Here is a 25,978-nt window from a genome sequence, read left to right on the forward strand (position 1 = left end):
TCGCCGTGGCCAGGAGGGTTTGGGCTCCCTCCTGGCCCGAACAACTAGCGGGGGGGGGGTCGCAAGAGCCAGGAGGACTTGGGCTCCCTCCTGGCCTGATATTGTCGGGGAGTTGGGGAGTCGGCGGGGCAAGAGGGCTTGGGCTCCCTTTTGCCCCGATCGTGTCGGGGGTGCCGCGGTTGGCTGGGGCAAGAGGGCTTGAGCTCCCTCTTGCCCCGATCGTGTCAGGGGTGCCGCGGTTGGCTGGGGCAAGAGGGCTTGAGCTCCCTCTTGCCCCGATCGTGTCGGGGAGTCGGGACCGCTAAGAGGAAGCAGCAGGACACCGGTAGGAGCTTCTACATGATGGGGGGGTCGGGAGGCTGTGGGGGTGCGAGCGGTCCTTCAGGGTGGGGGTGCGGGTGGGAGTGCGTGCGAGCGGTCCTTCGGGGTGGGGGTGCGGGTGCGTGCGAGCGGTCCTTCGGGGTGGGGGTGCGAGCGGTCCTGGGGGGGGTGAATCGGACGTCGGGGGGGGGCATCAGGCTTTCAGGGTGGGGACAGGACTTCAAGGGGGAGAAGAGAGTCGGGCGGGCGAAAGGAGAGTCGGGGTGGCCAGAGGAGAGTCGGGGCGGGCGAAAGGAGAGTCAGGCGGCGACGGGAGAGTCGGGCAGCATGCGCGGTATACGGGTGTGCGCGGTATATAAAAATTTCTGTACATAAATTTGTGTTTTTTGCGCGCTATACCCGTGTGCGCGTTTTACACGGGTGCGCGTTATCTATGTGAAAATACGGTACTTGTTTTCCGCAAGCCTCATTCTAGAGGATTGGTTATAGACCTATGTTTTAGGACAAATGTGGGGGAAATTTTATATAGAAGCATCTCTTTATCAAGAACTTGATTCAGAGCATGATTTACTTAGCTTTATCTTCCCATAGATATAGAATAAGAGAAAAGCTTTGGTAAGTCAGGCTATTTTTTTTTTTCATTATAATATGGTACATAGCTGCTATCCTATTTTAATGATTTAAAGGCACACTGAGAAGGTATTAGATAAAATATGGGAATTGTTTCCTCAAACTGATTATTTACATGTAAAAGGCCTAATGCTTTTTTCTTTTCATCAGCATTTAATGCTTTGTTTTAAGCTTCACAAACTGTAAAAGGTTAAAACCATCCATTTCTGTGGTGATTCAAAAACTGCTGTACTGTTCTGCTCTTGAATGTCAGTTGTAAACACCCTGTAGAAAAATACCATATTGATAATTCTTGGGCTGATAGCATTCAAAAACCTTTTTAATTTGCTGCCAGTTGAATCTTTTTTTTTTCTTCTTTATCTGAAAATTGAAGTCTTTTTTTAAAAATATATATATATAGGGAGTTTCACTCGTAAGGCCATTAACATTTCTTCCTGTTTCTTGTCGAATTGATGTAGGTCATAATGATTACGGTTATCAGCAACCGTCGTATCCTGAACAAGGCTACGATAGGCCTTATGAGGATTCCTCACAACACTACTACGAAGGAGGTATCTATATACCTTCACACACATACACACACTCATATCAATTCCCACGCCCCCCTACTCAGGATTGAGAGATTGATTTTTGCACAAAATCAACCTGTTATATCCATGCAAAAAACTAGCTGCTGGCTATCTTGGAAATTGCAGAGGACCTTAAGCATTCAAAAACACTACTTGCAGATACACCTAAAATATATAACTACAGTTTGTCATTTCTAACGCAAGTAAAATGACTAAAACATTTTAAAATAACCTATTTTTTTCTATGGGAAATTTATTATTAACTAACATAAATCCATTTTTCAGTTATATTTTACATCTGCGGTATATACATAGTGCCTTTAGGAAACAGCTTGCTGATCTTGTGTAGCTAGGTTGTGCTCTTGTAGTTGTTTTTTTTAATTTGTCCTTTTAAGTTTTATTTAGCATAGTCATCATCTTTTCACTGTGGCGTTCCAGTAAATGTAGTGCTCATTTGGCAGGGATGCTGAGAATTCTGTAACTCAGGGCTCCTTTTACAAAGGCGCGTTAGGGCCTTAACGCACGGAATAGCACGCGCTAAAATGCTGCATGCGCTAGCTGCTACCGCCTCCTCTTCAGCAGGTGGTAGTTTTTCGGCTAGCTCGCGCTAATCCGGTGCGTGCGTTAAAAACGCTAGCGCACCTTCGTAAAAGGAGCCCTCAGTCTTGCAAAACTGACTTTAACTGTAGTATGTCTGGCCGAATTCCTTCTGTTCAGTTTGTTTTGTTTAACTTCTGAAATTGATTGCTTTTTTCCCCCGTTTTAATTTTTCTTGTGGTGTTGGTTGTGTATTTCGCTAGGCATGTGACATGACATAATATATATATATATATTTTTTAATTAGCTTTTTTTGTTTTCCAATCATCTTGCAGGAAATTCACAGTATGGTCAGCAGGATGCCTATCAAGGACCACCTCAACAACAGGGTTACCCACCACAGCAGCAGCAGTACCCAGGCCAGCAAGGTTATCCAGGGCAGCAACAGGGTTATGGTAAGTGATGGGGGGCGGGGAGAATGGAAAAGGGATGGGATTTGATACATCACATTTCAGTGGTTCCAGTCAAAGTGATTTATATATTATATATAGGTACTTATTTTGTACTTGGGACAATGGAGGGTTAAGTGATTTGCCCAAGTCATAAGTAGCTGCAGTGGGAATCAAACCCAGTTCCCATGGTTCTCACTGTACTAACCATTAAGTTTTCTCCTCCACTCACCGTGCAAAAGTACTATCATACTGTAATATTTTTATGTCCATATTTTAATTTAGTTATAACACCAAAAGCACTATTTTGCCTCCTCTTTACCCTTTTGTTGTAATACTTATACATCCTCATTTCACTCATGTCTACTTATTGCTAAGATTCCTCTGTACTTTTTCTGTGCTTTCTTGAGTTATGTTTCCTTCATTGACAGGCTGTTGCATTTAGCAATCACACTTTCTATGAAGAAATACTTCCTCATAATCTCAAATCTATAACCTTCAAATCTGTCATCATGATCCCTTGTTCTAGAATTTTCTGTTTAAAAAATGTTCTAGAATTTTCTTTGTATTTCAACATTTGAAATATGTGAAACTTATATAACAGTTTTCTTTTCTCTTGTACATTCTCATTTATTTAGATTCTCTTAGTTGCATTTTGATATATATGCAAAACTTCTGACAGCAGATTTTCTTCCCTCATAAGAATGTAATGTTAACTGTAGTGGCAGCATGCTCTAGTTTTTTTCTAGAACTCCTTTTCCCTAGCCTTGTACTTCCCTCCAAGATAAGCTCTCCACAGGAATGGCTAGACGCAGGTACTCCATCCCACCTCAGTTGCATTCTGAGCCAGGATGAGCCTAAGTAGTCCAGAGCACAGAGTAGCAAGCCAATATCCAAAGGCAAGATAATAGGATTGGTGATCTAGTTATTAGTTGGCAGTAGCAGCTGGTATCATGATGCCATCTTAAATGTCAGTGTTATTCAGCTGTTGGACCAATGGCCGTGCCTTCTCAGACTAGCTGAAGTGGATTTTGTAGCAGTGCAGTCAGCAGAGAAACACTGAGAGCAGGATTCTCAAAACACCGTGCTCTTAACCGGTTCCAGCCGGTTTAGTGTGCTAGTATTTTACCGGCCAGTTATCAGAACGGCTTTTTCCAAGCTTCCTAGCAGTCTCCAACTCTGCCATGCAAATGTAATACGAGGTCATTAATATTAAAATAGTAGTAAAATGGGCACATCAACATTTAAAGGAGCACTCTGGGCGATTCTCTATCATCGCCAGTTGATTTCCTAACCTTGTTGTGCCGCATTTGTGGCCAAAATTTTACAACAGGGTCTAAGCTGTCATTGCCTTACTTTCTGGTCAGTGCCTGAGTGCTGATTGTCTCAGGCACTGACAGGAAAGTAAGGCTTGACAGCTCAGACCCCCACCCGCCGGCAGAAGGTACGCACATAGGAGGGGCCTTAAGCACCTGGACCAGTCAGCACCTTAGGCCCCTCCATTCAAGGATGTACCGGGAAGGGAAAGGCCTGCCACTTTGAAAAGGTGGGCCTACTGGCGGGAGGGAGTGGGCATCCCTCCTGTCGGGGGGGGGGGGAGGGAGGGGGAATCATCAATGGTAGGAAGGAGTGAGCATTTCTCCTGCTGGGGGGAGAATCACCTGCGGTGGGAGGAAGTGGGTATCCCTCCTGTAGGGGATGGGGGTGGGAATCACCTGCGGCAGGAAGGGGTGGGCATCCTTCTTGCTGGGAGTGTCAGGGGGGGGTGGCGGTGAGGGCAGCGGTAGAGGATCTCAGTGGCAGCAGCAGGAGGGAGTGGTCATCCCTCCTGACGATCTTATTAAGTGTGTTGTGCGGGTTCGGGCAGCAGTGGGCAAAGGGGGTATTGTGGGGAGGAGATGCTCTTCTTTTTGCTGCTCTCCCTACTGGTTAATCAACTGAGCCGGCAGGACTTGTGGAGACCTGTGGCTCAGTTGATCAGGAGAGGGAGAGCAGGTTTGACAGGAGGGAGTTGCTGTGCTTAGTGATGCTCTTCTGAGCAATCGCTAGGCACAGTTCCTCCTGCTCTTTACCATTGATTCTCTGCACAGATAGTGTGTATATAATTTACATGCTATTATGCTGAGAATCGCCTGTAAAATAAGTCGCTCCCACTACGGGCACTACATCGACTCGCCGGCTACCTCTGCTGTACAGGTGGTAGCGCTGAGTATCTGGTAGAGGAGTGAGGTGAGTAAACCTCAATGGAAGAGAGAAGAGGAGGGAGGAAAAAAGATCATAGATGTAATATATAAAAAAAGGTGGCTAACTAAAGCAAAAGACTGCTGTAGGTCCTACTGCTATCACTTAAGTATTTTTAACCCATGCTTACACTATAACCTGGAAGCAGAGTGATTGCAGACTGCCATAGGCCAACGTGTTATATTTCTGAGAGAGATTAAGGGTATTGACTCCTCCTCCCTCACGCACACACTCTTTTCTTCTTGTCAAGAATTTCTCCAAGACTATCAGCCAACAGGTCTGTCAGTGTGAGAAACAGTCAGCAGTCTCTGGCAACAGAGTAATGATGAGCCATTGTTCTAAGTGATCCTTTGGCAACATTGGAAAGGAAGCCCTTTTTGTCAAGAAATAGCTGCAGTTAGCTCTTTACTGTACAGCGATGTGGTACAACTTTTCCCTCATTGATACATGGAGAAATATGTCTTTGTGTCATGCTTTCTAACACTGTGTTCATCTTATATCTTACAACCATCTCGTCTTCTTCCTTAAATCGCATAGCTTGGCAACAGGGAATTCTTCACCAGCCTGTCAGACTTCTCTAAGATGCACCTTTTATCCTTTCTCTTTCCCCAGTTCTGAGCACACTGCTGTTACTGTGCACCCATACCTTTCCAGCCTCAGTGGATGGGGATTTAAACCTGTATTTCCTTTATTGAAGTTCTGTGACCTGAGCTAAAGAACTGGATTATATACTTGGTTCTTTGGATCACATTACTACTTTTGATAGCTCTTCTCTGAATTACATTTAGTGTTTGAGCGTCCTTTTCAGGACGTTATATGATTAGCTACTTTTAGCCTTTTTTCTTTTTTAAAACTGAACTATGGATTCTAGTGCTCCCCTTACGTTTGTTTTTCCCGTTTATGTTACTTTCATATTTTTACATTGTAGTTCTTTCCTTTTTTTATCCTATTGTATCTGTAAGTCTCTAGTCAATTGTGAGTCTTTAAGTGTTGGTCTTTGTAAAAAAACAAAAATCTAAACTTATTGTTTTTTATTGTACACCGCCTTGAAACTTTGTCTAGGCGATTAATCAAATTTTTAATAAAACTTGGAAACTTGGAAAACTTACCTTTACTCTGTATGTCTTTCTAGAGATAGTTCATCAGGTATGCACCAACTTGTTAGTAAGGGTCCAGAATATACACTGGTATCTAAATGGTGTATATTAAATCACCATCCCTAAGGACCACATCTCAAACAATAGTTCCCGATTCTCAAAGACAACACACTAGGTTCAAATCAATCATCTCCCTAGTGATTGACATGTCGTTTCGTCACAGGATCCTGTATTATTTTTTAAAGTTTAAATTAATTGCTTCTCATGGGTACATTACCCTTAAATATTAAATTATTTCATAAATATTTGATACAGTAATTTATATAGGAGTACTTTTATTTAGCTTTTGTGGTCAGTTTTGGGATTAGCTCTATGTCAACATGTTTCACTGTAGCGTTTTTTCAAGACAGCAAATCCATGAAATGCAAAAATTACATCCCTGCTTTATTCTTTAACCTAACGCTAAGTTAGACACAAATCTATTTAATGCTGTATTTAACGGGAACAGACTGCTTACCCTTTATTAAACCGCCATAACTATCGATCACTCTTCTTCGAGAGAAAATGGCAGCGGTGTGGCTTAAGAACATAAGAAGTTGCCTCCGCTGAGGCAGACCATAGGTCCATCCTGCCCAGCGGTCCGCTCCCGCGGCGGCCCATCAGGCCCATCGCCTGAGTAGTGGTCTATATCTATCTATACCCTTCAATCCCTTTTTCTTCTAGGAATCTATCCAAACTTTCTTTGAAACCATTTAATGTTTTCTTGTCTACAACAGCCTCTGGAAGCACGTTCCATGTATCCACCACCCTCTGAGTGAAAAAGAACTTCCTAGCGTTTGTTCTAAACCTGTCCCCTTTCAATTTCTCCGAGTGCCCCCTTGTACTTGTGGTGGTCCTTAATTTGAAAAATCTGTCCCTGTCTACTTTCTCTATGCCCTTCAGGATCTTGAAGGTTTCTATCATGTCTCCTCTAAGTCTCCGCTTTTCCAGTGAGAAAAGTCCCAACTGCTTCAACCTGTCGGTATATGGGAGATTTTCCATTCCCTTTATCAGTTTAGTTGCTCTTCTCTGTACTCCCTCAAGTACTGCCATGTCCTTCTTGAGGTACAGCGACCAGTACTGGACACAGTACTCCAGATGCGGCCGCACCATTGCATGATACAGCGGCATGATGACTTCCTTCGTCCTGGTCGTAATACCCTTCTTAATGATACCCAACATTCTGTTAGCTTTCTTTGAGGCTGTAGCGCACTGTGCCGATGCCTTCAGTGTTGCGTCTACCATCACTCCCAGGTCTCTCTCCAGGTTACTGACCCCTAGCGGTGTTCCCCCCATTCTGTATGTGAACATCGGGTTCTTTTTCCCCACGTGCATGACCTTGCATTTCCCTATGTTGAAGCTCATTTGCCATTTTTCGGCCCACTTTTCCAGCTGCGTTAGATCCTTTTGGAGATTTTCGCAGTCTCCCCTGGTTTGAGCCCTGCTGTATAGTTTGGTGTCATCTGCAAATTTAATAACCTCACACTTGGTTCCCGCCTCTAGGTCGTTTATGTAGATATTGAACAGGAGCGGTCCCAGCACCGACCCCTGCGGAACTCCGCTCGTGACCCCTTTCCAGTCTGAGTAATGGCCCTTTACGCCAACCCTCTGTTCCCTGTTCGCCAGCCAGTTTTTGATCCATCGGTGGATCACCCCTTGTACCCTGTGGTTCCATATCTTCTTAAGCAGCCTTTCGTGTGGTACCTTGTCGAAGGCTTTTTGGAAGTCAAGGTAAATGATATCTATAGATTCCCCTTTATCCACCTGGCTGTTTACCCCCTCGAAGAAGTGCAATAAGTTTGTGAGGCATGACCTACCCTTGCAGAAGCCATGCTGACTCGGTTTTAGCTGCTCATTGTTTTCGATGTGTTCACAGATGGTACAAACAGCTGAGGAACGACATCATTACGTCCTCAGCGTGCATACCAGGGGTAGCTACCAATTAAATGCATATATTACAACACAACAACCAGCCCCCCATTACACTAAAGATAACCATTCAAGTTTTTCATTAAGCCCTCCTGGAGAAACTGTATTTAATCTATAGATCCAGCGTTCCTCTTTATAATTAAGTCTTTCTTCATCATTGCCACCCTATCTCCCTTCATCCAATATATCTATAATTCTCCATTGAAGCTGGTCTATAGTGTGTTATTTATCTAACCAATGTTGTACAATCGGAGCTTGAACTGAACTGGTATTAATCCGTGACTTATGCTTTTTTAATCTAAGAGTAGTGAAGACGCAGGGGGTTTGCGAAGATCTGCAACGCGACATAATCAGGCTTGAGGAATGGGCATCAACATGGCAGATGAGGTTCAACGTGGACAAGTGTAAAGTGATGCATGTCGGTAACAAAAATCTCATGCACGAATACAGGATGTCCGGAGCGATACTTGGAGAAACCTCCCAGGAAAGAGACTTGGGAGTTCTGATCGACAAGTCAATGAAGCCGTCTGTGCAATGTGCGGTGGCAGCGAAAAGGGCAAACAGAATGCTAGGAATGATAAAGAAGGGGATCACGAACAGATTGGAGAAGGTTATCATGCCGCTGTACCGGGCCATGGTGCGCCCTCACCTGGAGTACTGCGTACAGCACTGGTCACCGTACATGAAGAAGGACACGGTACTACTCGAAAGGGTCCAGAGAAGAGCGACGAAGATGGTTAAAGGGTTGGAAGAGCTATCGTACAGCGAAAGATTAGAGAAACTGGGCCTCTTCTCCCTTGAACAGAGGAGATTGAGAGGGGACATGATCGAAACATTCAAGGTTCTAAAGGGGATAGACTTAGTAGATAAGGACAGGTTGTTCACCCTCTCCAAGGTTAAGAGAAGTTGAAAGGGAATAGATTCCGTACAAATGTAAGGTTCTTCTTCACCCAGAGAGTGGTAGAAGACTGGAACGCTTTTCTGGAGTCTGTCATAGAGGAAAACACCCTCCAGGGATTCAAGGCAAAGTTAGACAAGTTCCTGCTAAATAAGGGCATACGCTGGTAGGGCTAGTCTCAGTAGGGCGCTGGTCTTTGACCGGAGGGCTGCCGCGTGAGCGGACTGCTGGGCATGATGGACCACTGGTCTGACCCAGCAGCATACGTCCTATGTAGACTAGATTGCACGGACATATAAGAACATAAATTACTTTTGAAGATTTACAATCCGTATTCATCCTTGATCTTATAATTTGACTCGTTTGTGGATCTACCCATTGAGAACCCTCTAGTGTTGTCTGACACCATTGGCAGTGTTTACACTGCTGATGGCTTGCCTCTATTATTGCCGTTCTCCCCGGACTATATTGCCTTTAAACTGGGGACAACTATGCAACAGATACTGGGACAATATAGTCCGGGGAGAACGGCAATAATAGAGGCAAGCCATTAGCAGTTTAAACACTGCCATATGGTGTCAGACAACACTAGAGGGTTCTCAATTGGTAAATCACTTTGAATATTTACCTTTTTGCGCCTCTTAGGGCTCCTTTTACTAAGGTGCGCTAGGGCTTTAGCGTGCGCTACATTGCCACACGCGCTAGACTTTAATGCCAGCATTGAGCTGGTGTTAGTTCTAGAAGCGTAGCGCATGGTAATTTCCTGCATGCGTTAAAAACGCTAGCGCACCTTAGTAAAAGGAGCCCTTACTATTTTGAAACTTTTGAGAACTTATTTTTTCATATGAGAGGGTGTTTAGCTTTTTAGTGGACCTGTGAAATAACTTTGGTAATGTTTTTCCTATGTGCTATTTAAAACCCACTCTATGAACTTACCTTTTCCTCATTTTTGCCAAGTTTAAAAGTTTGTTTTATTTTTAGACTTTTTTATATACAGTAAGCATAATGTTTACATCATGCTTTAGAAAGATAAGCAAGATCCAATAGATGGTTTTAGGCACAGAAAAATGTGCTAAGGTAGCCTTCATTACAGGAAAATTATGCAAAATGGAAAACATCTCTCTGATGACTCTCACATAAAAGAACTTGTACAGAACAATGTATATAAATATCTAGGGGGTAGAGGAAGGAGCAACAACCCAGCACAAATTATCGAGAGAAGTCATTAAGGAATATTATAGAAAATTAAAATTTGTATTGAAAAGTACTTCACAAAATAAGGTAAGGCCATAAATTAGCTGTCAATCTTTGTACTTTCCTACAGTTTTGGTGTAGTAAATTAGCTTCTTAAATATCTTGAAAAGTTGGATGTATGAATAAGAAAACTCCTCCATGACCACAAGAGAATTTATAAGAGACTATTTTGTATATTCCTAGAACTGAAGGAGGAATAGCCACAGGCCTGATTAAAAGCAGTTTTCAAGCACACTTTAACAAATTCCATAAGGAATCTCTTTGGCTCTACGGCAAGTAATGTGTATTAAAAGTAAATTTGATAGACTGAGATAATATTTCATGTACTCTGGCTTAGGAGAGAGTTTCATTACTGTTGGAACTAACCCATTTGAAGACACAACATCCAAGAAGTTTGTATTATAGGAAAGATAGTTTCATATCTTCTAGAGAATGACACGGGGAAAAAAATCTGTCCCCGTCACCGCCCCATCCCCGGCCCACCATCCTCTGCACCGCCCCGTCACTATCACCATCATCCCTTTCACCGCCCCGTCACTGCCACTGCCATTCCATTCACCGCCCCGTCACCGTCCCCGCTGCATCCATATAAGCCTTAGTACTGTAATATTTAGCTTATTCCTTTCTTATAAATCAAAGTTCCTGCTGCTGAACTAGAGAAAGAGATGTTCAGCTGGCAGGCCTTTGTTTATAAATTTTTATCAACACAACTAATATACTACTTTATCCTAAAGCAAAAAATAAATAAATAAATAGAATTTTTTTTTTCTACCTTTGTTGTCTGGTTTCTGCTTTCCACATCTTCTCATTCAATTCCTTCCATCCACTGTGTGTCTTCTCTCTGCGTCTTCCATTTGCTGTTACTGTGCCTCTCCCTTCACCCCCCCCCCCAATTGGTCTAGCACCCATCTTCTTCCCTCCGCTCCCCCATAGTCTGGCATCTGTCTTCTTCCCACTCTATCTTCCACATTTCCCTTTAGGGTCTGTTCCTCTCCACCCTCCTTCAATGTCTGTTCTATTTCTTTCCACCACCACCCTTCCCTCCCTCCTTTACCATCTGTTCCTTTCTACCACCCTTCAGCTCCTCTCGCATGGCCTATCTATCTACCTTCCTCCCTCTTATTTCGTGGCACGTTACAATGTAATTTGTGCAAGCCACTGGAGCCTGCGAGCTCGGTCCCTGTCCCATCCCCACAAACCATCTTGCTTCTGTGCTTCTATTTTCCCCATTTCTAATATCTCTCCTATGTATCTGCCATTGCCCCCCCCCCCGTGTCCATATACCATCCCCATGGCATGTCCCCTTTATGTCTCTGTCCCTATGCCCCATGCACATAATTTCCCCTCTTTCTGTTACCTTCCTGTGTCCAGATTTCCCCTATCTTCCTCTTCATAGAAACATAGAAGTAGACGGCAGATAAGGGCCACGGCCCATCAAGTCTGCCCACTCTAATGACCCTCCCTATCTATCTTGGCGGATAGATCCCACATGTCTATCCCATCTGGCCTTAAAATCTGGCACGCTGCTGGCCTCAATAACCTGAAGTGAAATACCAGTGTGTCTCTTCTTTTCAACCCCATCTAGCTTTTTTCCCTCTTTCTTCCCCCCCCCCCTGCTTCTAGCATTTGGCTCACCTGCCTGTCCTTCCCTTTCTTTCCTGCTGTGGGTTTTTCTTTCCGTTTTCATCTCCTTGGCCCAGAATCCTTTTCCCTTTCACTCTCTCCTTCCAGTTTGAGGTGGAAACACGCGCGATCGCACGGTCCCCGCAGCCCCCACCAATCGATCCTAGTGTTTAGCCAGCTCTCTCCCTTCTCCTCACCTTAATTTGCAGGCTTTCTTTTTCGGCGACCTGCACACTTTCCCAAAGAGCCGCGCACGCGTGGCTGCTCAGTGTTCAATCTTCTGCTCTGCTGCAACTTCCTGTTTCCGGTTGCGTCAGAGCAGAAGATTCAACACTGCGGCTCTTTGATAGCGTGCGAGTCGCCGAAAAAGAAAACCTACAAACTAAGGTGAGGAGAAGTTAGAGACCAGCTAAACATTAGGATCGATTGGGCAGGCGGGTGGGGGCTGCGGGGATCGCGCGATCCTTGATGCCTCACTGCGGAGACAAGACCATTCACCGCTCCACGGGGCGGTGAATGGCCTTGTCCCCGTCTCCGCAGCCACTGCTAGTTTTCATTCCCCGTTTCAGCGGGTTACCCGCGGCTAAACGTGGCTAGCCGCGGGTAACCGCCACCATGTCATTCTCTAATACCTTCCTCAAACTATCCACAACAGATTCAATGTCAATCCTGTGCCAGGCTTTGCTAAGGAGAGAAGGCTCTTTAGCCCAGATAACCTAATAGGCAAGATCCCTTTGTGTTCTTACAATATGTATACATCTTTATCACCTGGGACCATGCAAGTCATCTGTCAGATTGGGAGTGTGCTAATATTTACCTTTTTTAAATGTATTACTTCCCTTCATATTTTTCCAAATCCAAGTGCAAGCTGAGTTACATTCAACTACATGAGATTTCCCTATCAGAATAGGTAATTTTCGAGGCTCACGGTTTTCTTGACAATACTACAGAGGCTCCTCTGCACAGAGATCCTTTCAGAGATCAAGGCACAGGTTTGGCAGTACCAGATGACCTCAAGCCTCTGGTTCTAGAGCTGTGCAGTCTTCAAGAAAACACAATGATGCAAGTTATAATAGCCATGCCCCTACAGATAGGAGGGAGGCTGTCAGCTTACTGGGAGGCTCAGACACAGATTTCTTCAGACCACTGGGTATGAGATCTTATTTGGGAAAGACACAAGTTTCTCTCACCCTCCAATGAATCTCTTTGTGGATTCTCTGGCTGGGAGACCAGAAAAAGTGACCAGGGTCCGAGTGACGGTTCAAAGACTTTTGGATATTCGAGCCATAGAGCCCATTCCTGAAAAAGAATCAGGATCTGGCAGGTACTCCATATACTCTATAGTGCCCAAGAAAGGCTTAGATGACTGGAGACCAATACTAGACCTGAAGTCTGTAAATGCAGCACTGCGGGTGCCTTGCTTCAAAATGGAGTCCGTTCAAATGTTGGAGAAATCCCTGGAAGGCAAGGCAGTCAAGGTTTTCTCAGACAATGCCACCGTAGTGGCTTATCTCAACCAGTAAGGAGGCACCAGACATGATGCACTGCCCAGTTGTTCCAGTGGGCAGAAACTCATCTGTTGGCTCTTTTAGCAGTCCATGTAATGGGAGTAGAGGATGTAGAGGCCGACTACCTCAGTCAGCAAACATTAGACCCGGGGGAATGGTCATTATCTGGAAGAACATTCAACCTCATTGTTCGATTGAGGGGAGTGCGTAAACCAACAATGAACTTGATGGCATCAGCCTGGAACAAGAAAGTAGATATTTTCTACAGCCAAATATTTGAACCCAGAAGTGCCCTTTAAAGCTCCAATTTTGATGGTCCTGGCAATCCTACAAGGTGGACTAGAAAAGAGTCTGGCGGTGGGATCAAGTACAAGTGGCAGGTCTCTTGTGCTTCTGAGCATGAGTAGAAAAGAATTCTGTAGCTTCGCACCCAGATGTGTCCAGATTCTTGAAGGAGTGCTCAGGTTGCGCCCGCCTGTATGGTAATCTTTCCCATCGTGGAACCTTAACATCTTTCTGAAGGGACTCAATAAAGTTCCATTCAAGCCTCTTCAACAGGCATAGCTGATGAACCTCTCGGTAAAGACTATTTCTAATGGCGATTGTTTCTGCGGGAAGGGTGGGTCTTGGAGTTGCAAGCACCCTAATGCAGAGAACCGTTACTCAGGATCACAAAAGCAGAGATTTCCCTGCACACAGTCCTTCCTTTCCTATCAAAGGTTGTTTCAGCCTTCCATGTCAACCAGGAGGTTAATTTCGCAGTGTTTCAGTCTACAGGTTTGAAGAAGCAGGATAAGCTCTTGCTCCACTATTTGTAAAGACCAATGACTTTTCGTCTCTCAGATGATCTTTTTGTTCTAACTAGTCAGACTAGACGAGGTAGATCAGCTTCCAAGGTATCTATTTCTAGATGGATCCATAAGGCCATTTCGTTAACATATATTGGCTAGTGGCAAACAGCCGCTGGTCTTGCTGAGAGCACACACTACCAGAAGTGTGGCCTCTTCATGGGCAGAGTCTCAGGTGGCTCCATCTGAGGAGAGATGGGCAGATGTAGGACAGCTACATGGTTCCATCTGAGGAAAGATGGGAGGATGTAGGGCAGCTACATGGTTTGCTCTTTTTCTAGCTTTCTTCATCAATGCTTTGCAACTAACTTGCCAGTGCTTGTGTCTCTTATTTTCTTTATTCAGATCTTTTTTCCATTCTTTAAAGGATGTTTTTTTTGCTTTCTGTGTCCCCACCTGCTCAGGGATCTATGCGAAAAACCTCTATACTTGCTTGTTGTCTTAAGAGAACAAATCCATGAGAAAATCTATGCAGATGTTTGTCTCCTTTGACCGCAGCAGACTAGGCATTCTAGCAGTAGAGTAGATCTAGCTAGTTAGTTTCCTGTATTAAATTGTTATGAGCAGACTCATATCTTCCTAACCATTGCAGTCGAACCCCATCAGGTCATTGCAAATGCTGTAGCTTTTCTGAAGATTTCTTTTGTTAGAAAGATCTGCAAAACAGATACTCAGTCCTTGCTTCAAACGTTCACTTCACACTTTTCTTGGATTGGTTCTCAGTCAGATTTTGCATTCAATGGTGCAGTACTGACCAATCGTCTTTGTGATCTATGTAACTTTCATGTTATTTGATCAGGGTGCTGTTCCAGTGGAAAGGTTATTAAATGGAGTTGACCTGAGCTTGAGAGTTCCCCCCTCCCTTGTGTGCTTGATTAATCCTAGTGTCTGTAGAAAATGCTTACTACACACAAGCAATTTTTGGCTTTCTGTAGACAACCAGGATTAGGCACATAATCTCTCCTACTTCTACAAGAGTTGTATTGCTCCTTGAGCTGTGGAATTGAGGGTCTGAGGAAACCGCTGCCTCCAGGAATGGTCATGCATACTCAGAACTTTACACAGAACTTTGAGTGACCAGAGAATTGGGGGAGACTATTAGATGTGCTATACCTAGATTTTAGTAAAACTGTTAACATGATTCCATATAGGGACTCATAAACTGTCAAAGAGTAACCATGTTAGTCAGGTTTAAGAAAAATGATAGAGGCAGAAGACAACTGCCTGAAAATCAAGTATGCATATGTAGCATCACATCATATCTTATGAGTTTATCTTGTTGGGCAGACTGGATGGACCATACAAGTCTTTAAGATCTGCCATCGTCTAGTATATTGAGGCATGAGCCTTCAAGAACCAAAGTCCACTGTATCAGAAGTGTAAATCTGAGCACTCTGATATGGACCCTAACTGCCATCATCTCTACTATGTTACTATATTGAGGCATGAACCTTCAAGAACTAAAGTCCACTATATCAGAAACATAAACAATCTCAGCACTCTGATATGGACCTTAACTGACTGGGTCAGAAACTAAGTAGGAAGTGACAAAAGGCCTTGAGGTGCAGTCAGTAGATTATTTGCCTATTCTGCCCATGCTAGGATTTGCCTACTCTGCCCACACTAGGATCTCTGTTAGGTAGCCAACCTCTAGCTGGTTCAGCCATCCATCCACTTTCAGTTAATAAATTAGAATCCCACCTTAGCTAGTGAGTAAAGATGACTGGTAAAGACAGTGGGAAGCCATGTCACTAATAGTCTGCCAAGAAACTGTGGTACAAGTTGCAACCCCTGAAAGTTATTCATGATTTGGGAGTTGCTTACAGGTGACTGTTTTTACCTAGAAGGTGACAAAAGGATAGTGATAAATGGAGCTCACTCTAGGTATTATCAGTGGTGTTCCTCATGGCTTGGTCCATCATTTTTGTAAGTGATATTGTAGAAGGGCTGTAGAGAAAGAGTTGCTTCTGAGGTGATATAAAAATCTTCAACAAGATAAACGCTCCAGGTAAATGTGGTTAACATGAGGTGGGATATAGCAAAGTTTGAAAATTGTTTTAGAGTATGGCAGTTATTAAATGCTGAAAAATGCATGGTGTTGTATTTGGGTTACAAAATCCAAGGAAGAAGTATAGGTTAAGAACAAAGTACACTTCCCCCTCCAAATCTGCGGTTTCAGCATCCGCGGATTCGATTATTCGCGATTTTTAAACAAAATTTTTTTAAAAAATTTTCAGGCTATTTTAAACCCTGTAAGCCCCACCCTTAAGCCTTACCTGGTGGTCTAGCAGGTTTTCAGGGCAGGAGTGATCTTCCCACGCTCCTGCCCCATGCAGATCGCTCATAGGAAATGGCTGCCTTGAAATCCCGTAGTGTCTTGAGACTACGATGGGAGCTCAAGGCAGCCATTTCCTTTGAGCGATCTGCACGGGGCAGGAGCGTGGGAAGATTGCTCCTACCCCGAAAACCCACTAGACCACCAGGTAAGGCTTAAGGGGGGCTTACAGGGCTTAAAATAGCCGGGGGATAGGGGCAGAACCGGCCTGAATATTATTCGTGGGCCAGCTTTGCCCCTAACCCCTGTGGATACGGAGGGAGAAGTGTACTTCTGTGCACAGAAATAAAACAGGATTTAGAGCAGTCTCTCTCAAACTTTTTTTTATAGCTCCAGCACACTAAAAGGAGTAAATGTTTTTCATAGCACATTATAACTTAACATAGTAAATGATGGCAGATAAAGACCTGAACAGTCCATCCAGTCTGCCCATTAGTTATATCCATTAAATTAACTTGTCTCTTATTTGATATTTCTGGAAAATAGATTGGTATTGTCCTAGATTCCAAATGCTGAAGTTGCCGTCCAGGCTCTCGCCAGCCTATCCAACCATCCTGTTTGCAGGATATCTACCATAAGTCTGGCCAGTAACATCCTCATGCTCCAAGTTTGGAGTTCCCATTGATGCCCTCCCCAACCTATTCTACACCAAATTACCACATATGGGACACAGACTGTGCAAGTTGGACCGGCCTTAGTTCTTTAATTTACATCCTTCGTTTTCTAATTAGAGATCCTTTATGTTTATCCCACGCTTTTTTGAATTCCATCACTATTTTCCTCTCTACCACTTCCCTCGGGAGGGATGCATTCCAGGCATCTACCATCCTCTCTGTGAAAAAGAATTTCCTAATATTGCTCCTGAGTCTTCCTCCCTACAATCTCAAATTATGCCCTCTAGTTTTCCATTTTCTCCTCTCTGGAAAAGTTTTGGTTCTATATTAATACCTTTCAAGTATTTAAACATCTGTATCATTTCTCCCCTGTCCCTCCTCTCCTTCAGAGTATACATATTTAAGGCTAACAGTCTCTTCTCATACTTCTTTTGGTTCAAACCCCTTACCATTTTTGTCGCCTTCCTCTGGATCCCACTTCAAGTCTTTTAATATCCTTTACCAGATACGGCTTCTAAAACTGAACACAATGCTCCAAGTGCGGCCTCATCAACACCTCTCTTCTGCTGATTATTCTTCTTTCTATACAGCCTAACAACTTAGCATCCTTCTGCCTACAGCCACCGCTTTATAACCTTTAGATCTTCAGACACAATCACCCCAAGGTCCTTCTCTCCGTCAGTACTTATCAGCCTCCCAGCACATATGGTTCCTTCAGATTTCTACCCCCAGATGCATCACTCTGCACTTCTTCACATAGAATTTCAGTTAACAGACATTAGACCATTCTTCTAACTTTTGTAGATCATTTTTCATGTTTTCCACTCCCTTCGGGGTGTCCACTTTGTTACAGATCTTAGTATCATCCGCAAAAAGGCTAACCTTACCTTCTAACCCTTCAGCAATGTAGCTAATTAGTGTGATAGGCGTGCTTATTTTTGAGTGCAAATTAACTCAAAATGCGGCTCGATAGTTGATAATCAAACACACATTTCATCATCTACCATCTGCAGTTGTTTTCTCTTTTTTTTTCAATTTAATTTGTCAGAGCTGAAAATACAAATTTGCAAAGATAAGAAGATTCAGACGGTAACAAAGCCTTGATTGCTTTGTTGCTCAAGTTAGGATAACTATTGAATAAAAAAATAAAATAAAACTATAATTATTTGACTAAGCATGTCAAAGAATGATGTTTGAGCGGTTGTATCCTTACGCACACAGACGCTCATAACATTGACGGACTCTTGCGTATGCAACATACATGTCATCTAGTGTATATTTATAAAGGGAATTTTTAAAACTAAAGTAAAATTATGGAATCTCTCATGGCACATCTAAACTACCGTATTTTTCGCTCCAAAAGATGCACTTTTTCCACCCCCAAAAAGGGAGTGGAAAAGTGGGTGCATTTTATTGAGCGAACACACCTCCTCCCCCCAGGTACCTTTTTAAAGTTGCGGTGGTCCAGCACGCTCTCCTGCTGGACGGCTGGCTTTGGTAGCAGAGCGGCACAACCTTTGCGCTTCCTGCCTGGTCTCGTGCTGCTCAGTGATTGGCTGATGTCCGTTCTCGATGAGAACGGACCTCAGCCAATCACTGAGCGGCGCAGGACCAGACAGGAAGCGCAAAGATCACGCTCCTGCATCACACCACTCTGCTACCAAAGCTAGCCATCCAGCAAGAAAGCGTGCTGGACCACCGCAACTTTAAAAAGGTACCAGGGGAGTGGGAGGGAGGGGGCTTCGGGCTGCTTTGGCTGCAAGTGGCTTTGGGCTGTGGACGGGCTCCTTTGTCTGCGGGCGGCTTCGGGCTGCGGGTGGGCTCCTTCGGGTTGCGGGTGGGCTCCTTCGGCTGCGGGCAGGCTGCTGCAGGCTGCAGGTGGGCTGCTTTGGGCTTCCCAGCACCAGACCACCAGAAGCACCCTCCTGTAGAGGAGGAAATTTTTTTTCCTTGATTTTTCCTCGTCTATGGGGGGGTGCGTCTTATGGACAGGTGCATCTTATAGAACAAACACTACGGTAAAACTTAGTTTTATAGACCGGATCATCAGCCAAATTGGAGCTCGACTCTAGGGTACACCACTGTTGGCACAGTTTGAGAGACACTGATCTAGAGGTTATTGTATCTGATGATTTTATGATGGTCAAACAGACAGAAATGGTGGGTGCATAAAGAGAGGAATAGCCAGTAGGAAAAAAGTGATTGTGTTACTGCAACCCCATTTGAATTACTGTATGCAATTATGGGAACCAAACCTTCAAAAACAGGATGGTTGGTCTAGAGCAGGGGTGTCAAGTTTCAAGTTTCAAGTTTAATACGTTTTTGATGAATCGCTTCTTCTAAATTCGAAGCGATGTACAATATAATAAAATTACAATATAAAAACAAAATCATAGAAGATACCACTAACAAGGTTAAAAAACAGATTTGACAAAACTGGAGACAAAAGGAAAATAAGGGGATGAAGTTACATTTTAAAAACAGTAGAATGTACATAAAGGGAAGGCACATAAGGGAGGGATAATGATAATAATTTTAAAAAGATAAAATTTGATAGGAGAGTAAAAATCGGAAATGAGACTCGAAAGATTAAATTTATGAAATTCTCATGATTATTAAAAAGACACTTAGGAGCTAGTTAGTTTATGAATGCGTCACTGAACAGGAATGTTTTTAGTTTACATTTAAATTTTACTAAATTAGTTTCTTCCCTTAGAAAGCTCGGTAGAGAATTCCAAGTCTGGGGTGCAGTGACTGAAAAAATAAACTGACGACGTGTATTAATTATTTTTAGCGATGGAATCGTTAGAAGATGTTGTTCGGCAGATCTTAGAGTTCTATTAGCTGTATAAGGGATTAGCAGTTTGTGAATGAAAGCTGGAGTTTTGTAAAGAAGTGATTTAAAGGTGATCAAACTGAGTTTATATATTATTCGATGACCCACCGGAAGCCAATGGGCTTCCTTAAGGAGCGGCGTTACGTGATCAAATTTTTTTGCTTTAAAGATAAGTTTAATGGATGTATTTTGTATTATCTGTAAGCGTTTTATTTCCTTTTGTGCTATACCTTTGAACAGGGCATTACAGTAATCTATCTTTGAAATGACAAGTGAATGAATGAGGATGTTTAGAGAATTGGCATTAAGGAACTGAGATACAGAGCGGATTTGTCGAAGCCTGAAGAATGAAGACTTTATAACATTACTAATATGGTCGTGGAAGGAAAGAGAGTGATCGAAAATAACTCCAAGTATTTTAATATTGTTGACCTCTAGTAAAGGATGACCCTTAATAGAAATTGGGAGGCTTAGTTTGGGGTTATCCTTCCAAGGAAAAAGTAGTACATTGGATTTCGTGATATTCAATGCAAGTTTATTATTGTTTAACCAGTTATGTATTTGATCTAATTTTGTGTTGATTACTGATATGTCAGAAGGATTATTGGTATCAATGGGGTGCAGAAGTTGGATATCGTCGGCATAAGCGAAAACATTAAAGCCGATAGATTGACATAAAGTCAACAGAGGTGCAAGAAATATATTGAATAGCAGTGGAGAAAGTATAGAACCTTGTGGGACACCGTTTGTAGAGGGGAAAGTTTTGGAAGTTGAATTATTGAAAAAAACAGATGAAGAACGATCAGAAAAATAAGAGTGAAACCAAGATAGAACTTGGTCTGTGATACCAATTGACTGGAGCCTAGTTAGTAATAGCTCATGATCAATTGTATCGAAAGCCGACGAAAGATCCAAAGAGACTAAGAGAACTGATTGATGATGGTCTAGAAAGTAGTGAATAATGGTAGTCATGCCTATTAGTGAATGTTCTGTAGAATGATGTTGCCTAAAGCCAGTCTGATTGGGGTGAAGAATATTAGTTTTTTCGATGAAATCTGAGATCTGGTTAAACACCACCTTTTCAGTTAGTTTAGATAAAAATGGAATATTGGCTATAGGTCTGTAGTTCGACATATCTTCAGGACTAATTTTATGGTTTTTAATGATCGGATGAATGATTGAGTGTTTCCAAACCGTAGGAATGATACCTTTTTTTAGACTGTCACTAACCAGGGTAAGAATTGCTGGTCCGAAAATCTTAAAGAATCGCTTAAGGAGGAAGGGAGGAATAGAGTCATTTTGGGAACCTTTTAAATTAATAGTTTTTAAAGTAGCTTCAATCTCTGCTAAAGTAGGAATATTAAACAAAGAACATTTTGAAGAAAATGAGCTAAGCTCAATTTGTACTTGATCAGATTTAGCTAATGAATTTATAGTGAATGTAGATCTGATATTGTCAATTTTTTCGATGAAATAAGTAGCAAGTTCTTGAGAAGTGAGTTTAATTTCAGTATCTTGTTTTTTACGTTGATTAAAATGAGTAATTGAATTTAGTATACGATAAAGGGTGGAGGAATTTGTGGCTTTCTGAATTAATCCTGAGTAAAATTTTGTTTTTGCAAGATTTATTTTTGATTTATAGAATTTAGAGTGTTCTTTAAATAATTCTGAGTTAAATACAGATTTATCTTTTCTCCATTTACGCTCCAAGGATCTTACTTGCTTTTTGATGAGTTTGAGTTCTGCTGTATACCAAGGATTAATAGATTTTCTTCCAGAGATGATTTTTGATTGTTGAGGAGCTAGTGTATCCAATAGTTGACGGGTGTTTTTGATCCAACATTTGATTGAGTCTTCTAATGATATACAATTTAAGTCAAAGAAGTCTGAAGGAAGTGCGGCAGCAATATTTTCGAAAGAAAGATTATTGAAGTCTCTGAATTTGATTATTTTTTTGGTAGATGTAGATGCTTTGAAATTAAGAGTATATGACATTGATATCAAGTGATGGTCCGACCAGGGAACTGGTTGACAGAAATTAAAAGTGTAGTTATCGATTTGAAATGATGGGATAAGTGCCATATCAATAGTATGTCCTAAATTGTGTGTAGGTTCCAGTATGAGAGGATGCATGTCTAATTGATCAATGTGTGTTAGAATGGTTTTAGTTTGAGTATCGTTAGGAATGTCGAAATGGATGTTAAAGTCTCCTAAGATTAAAGGGTTTAAAGTAGAGGAACCGAAATCAAAGAGCAAAGATTGTAGTAGAATTAAATTTTCACTATTAACTGGAGGAGGTAAGTAAAGGAGTAGAGCGTCAAGTTTAGGCTTAGTTTGAAAAGAGAATTGTAAAAATTCAATAGGAGAATTAGAAGGGGAGTAATCTATAGCTGTTATTAGAGATGTACGGAAAATGATGGCTAAACCTCCGCCACGTTTATGCTGGCGATGATTGAAGAAATATGAGAATCCAGAGGGACAACTGTAGGAGAGGTACGCTTCCTCTCCATCGGTTAGCCAAGTTTCAGTTAAGCATAAGACATCAAAAGAGTGTTGGGAAATTAAATCTTTGATTAAATGATGTTTAGTTTTTACTGATCGAACATTTATTAGTCCTATATTGAGATGCAGATTTTCGGTACTTTTGAAAGAGGATACAGCTATTTCAGAACGTATGGGCAGACGGGGATTTGTTATGTAGTTAGCTGTTTTGCAAGGTCTATGTCCCCAGAAAACAGGGATAGAAGTAACAGAGTTATCCATTTTAAGTGAATATTGAGTAGTATAAGTATCATTAGAATTTGGGTCAAGAGAAGAAAGAAAGCAGTAAAGAGGTATATTATTACAATTGGAGGTATAAGTGAATCTGTAAGGTATAATCATTGGTATATTGAAAACGCACTGTAGTCCAACCTTTTGGCTTCCCTGGGCCGCATTGAATGAAAAAAATTTTTCTGGGACCACACAAACACTAACATTAGCTGATGAGCAAAAAAAAAAAAAAAAAAGGTTGAGCAGGTCCCAAATTTGCAATCACTAATACAGAAGATGTACATATCTAATAATAAACCTTCATTAAAGGGACACTGTAGAGAGGAACCCAAAAAAGCAGTAATACTTACCCTCACTGAGTGATCCTTCCACGTGCATCGCTGACAGTGGGAGCAGCCATAGGCTTCCGCATTCCCACTCTGATGAGCAGGGATGTGCGCTCCTGGTTCTCTCATTCACTTCTATTACAGCTACGGTGAGCCACTTCAGCGCTGAGCCTCATCAGAGCGGAGATGCTGAATCAGCTGTCAGCAGCGCATGTGGAGGATCGTTCAGTCAGGGTAAATATTACTGCTTTTTTGGGTCTCCCACTTTGAGCTTAGGCTTCCTCAAAATGAACATCTCCCCTGCTGTAGCTAGTAGGGATCCCCAAGCCTCACCAACTGACGACCTCCTCCCCCTCCAACTTCTTAAGTTCTGCAGCTGGCAGCAATATTGCAGAGCTGCTGCCTGTCCCCCCCCCCCCTCCCCTCCTTGGCTTTCATGCATTCATGAAAGCAGTGGCAGCTTGAAGATATTAAGGACAAAAATATATTAAATGGATTTTTCGCTAGACCTCAAACACCCAAGGTACTACTTTATATTGCTTTTTTGTACCCTAACTGAGGTAGTGTTTTCATCATTGGTCTTAGCAAATAGCATGTGCAAAAAACTTAAACAGGCTATTCCAGTCGGTCAATTTTTGAGAATCCGCCAGATTTGTTCTTCTCTGGCTGAATTTAAAATCCAGGCCAGAGATTTATCTCAACGCTTTTTGGAAAGAGGATACCCGGAGTGGACTATCAGACAGGCTTATTTACACGCCCAGCATGCTAATCCTGAACTATTGCTCCATCATGTTCAGCGTTCTGATCCAGATCGTCAAGTATGTGTGGTCACATACTCCTCTCGGGCTCAACAAGTGGCTGCCCTCATCAGACAACATTGGCAGGTTTTGAGTTTCCACTCTATCTTTCAGGAACCCCCTCTCATTGCATTCTCGCGCCCCAGGAATCTAAAAAACTTGTTGTCTACTCATGCTATCAAGAGCAGTTCTGGTTCTCACCTACCTTGTGGACGTTGTTCCATGTGTGCTAATACTACCACCGCTGGCATGATCCTCATACCCACAGGGAATTTCAGTTAAGGAGTCACACCACTTGTGAATCACGGTGGGTTGTGTATGTCATCAGCTGTCTCTGTGGGTTATTTTCTGTAGGACGCACATGCAGAATGATCAAAACCAGGTTGACGGAACACAAGAGTAGACTTCATCAGGCTGTCGAGTCAGCTCCCATGGTTTCCCATTGTTTACAATTGGGCCATGAGTTCCAACATTTAACATGGATGGTGTTGGAACAGATTCCTGATACCTATAGAGGGGATAGAATGACACAGCTCCAATTGAGAGAACAATATTGGATTTTCCAGCTTGGTACGGTCATTCCGGGGGGTCTTAATGAATGTATGGAGTGGAATACCATTGTTTGATCTTCTGGTGGCTCCTCCCTGTTTTTTCATTTTTTTCTTTTTGTTTTTGATTGGTTGAAAGTGTTTGACGTCATCTTGGATCTGCTTTTAAGCTCGTTCAGTTGCCTCTGCGGGCTCTCCTTCCCTCCCAGCTGGTTCTGCTCCAGCCGTATGATCCTGATGAAGGGTTTCACCCAAAACCGGTTGATCCAATGACTATTCTGGTCTCCTGCAATTTTCATTGACTTCATTTGGCTCGTTTTAAAAGCTAAGTTGGCTGTGATTTCATTTTGAATCTTGGGGATTAGGCTGGGGAGGACTCTATGAGTGGGTTTTCAGTTTGTTCACTCTCTCACTAGTTCACTGTTTGTGACTTATTATTGCTATTTAATTCTGCACTGTTGATTTTGCACACTAGGGACGCCCGATGATGGTGTGCAGGCGGGGTGATTCACCTTCGCCTTCGTAGTGGAAGCGCTGGAGTTTGTTCTCCCGTCACTAATAACCTCACACTGAGAGCGTCCCTATTCTTAAATTGACATTCATTATTAGTGTGGTGTGGTTTGTTAGTAGTGATTGGCTGATAGACACACTCATAGAGTCCTTATTGACATTTTTGCCTTTTTTCTTGTATCTTTTTAAGCACCTTTTGGCAAACGTTGAGGAGTTTATAGTATTAAGATAGAGTGGGGCCATAAGATGACTTTCAAGAATAAGCCAACCCGGTAGATTCTCCATGAGTTCAGGAAGGATCCATTACATACCCTGACACAAGATAAAAGCTTGATGATATCTATAAAAATTTGGAAAATTTACCCTTCCCATAGATTGAGGCTTTTGTAAAGATACTAAAGCTATTCTAGGAGTTTTACCAAGCCAAAGAAATTTTGAAAGAATCCCATTTCATTTTTTGTAAAAAGATAACTGAAAATATGAGGCTCATATCATAAATAATGCACACTATTTTTTTAATTTACATGTTTTATTTTTATTTTTTCAAGTATTTCTTTACAATCCTTCAATATAGGTTCTGCAATGTCCGGGAAGCTTCATTATTCCATCCAAGACACCGTTTTTGTTTTGTTGCCGAATGACTTGGGTCCCAGGGAAAAAAGCTTTTCCAGAGATGCAAAACGATGTCCACGTGTAGGTTGTTTCAACTTTGGAAAAAGGTTGAAGTCTGGTAGACTCATGTCTAGACTGTAGGGAGCATGAAGTAACACCTCCTAGCTGTATTTGCGTAATTTTTCAATGACAACATTTCCTTTGTGCAGGCGAGCGTTATTGTGAAGAATGAGTAGCCCAGCCAAGAGCAACTGAAGTTGGGTTTTGTGCATTTTTCTGTACATTTTTTGCAAAAAATAATGATAATATACTGCTGTGACACTTCTTCCACATGGAACTTTGTCTGTAATGATGATGCCTTCATGATCATAAGCAAAAATATTCATTTGTTTGACTTTTGGGACTTTTGATTGAGCTCGTCGAAATTTTTTTGGCCGTGGGGAAGATGGAGCTCTCCACTTGTCTTTAAAAAATACACAAATATGGCTGGGAGGTGTTACCTCATTCTCCCTACAGTCCAGACATGAGTCCACCAGACTTCAACCTTTTTCCAAAGTTGAAACAACCTATGCGTGGACATCATTTTGCATCTCTGGAAGAGCTTTTTTCGGTCGGTACCCAAGCCATTTGGCAACTGAACAAAAACAGTGTCTTGGATGGAATAATGAAGCTTCCCGGATGTTGA

The 25,978-nt window shown here is 42.5% G+C and overlaps 1 protein-coding gene across 3 annotated transcripts in view; it reads left to right on the top strand.

Annotated features, from left to right (window-relative positions):
- Positions 1-25,978, top strand: part of SS18 (SS18 subunit of BAF chromatin remodeling complex) — a 145,534-nt gene that overhangs the window by 107,081 nt on the left and 12,475 nt on the right. For 2 of the 3 annotated variants that reach the window (XM_033933823.1, XM_033933822.1), the window contains exons 8-9: positions 1,410-1,502; positions 2,393-2,512. In XM_033933823.1, the coding sequence (XP_033789714.1) occupies positions 1,410-1,502; positions 2,393-2,512 (213 nt within the window). The remainder of the gene's footprint in view (positions 1-1,409; positions 1,503-2,392; positions 2,513-25,978) is intronic. The other variant, XM_033933824.1, reaches the window with a different exon arrangement.

Source organism: Geotrypetes seraphini, chromosome 2 (assembly GCF_902459505.1).
Source record: "Geotrypetes seraphini chromosome 2, aGeoSer1.1, whole genome shotgun sequence".
NCBI classification, from domain to species: Eukaryota; Metazoa; Chordata; class Amphibia; order Gymnophiona; family Dermophiidae; genus Geotrypetes; species Geotrypetes seraphini.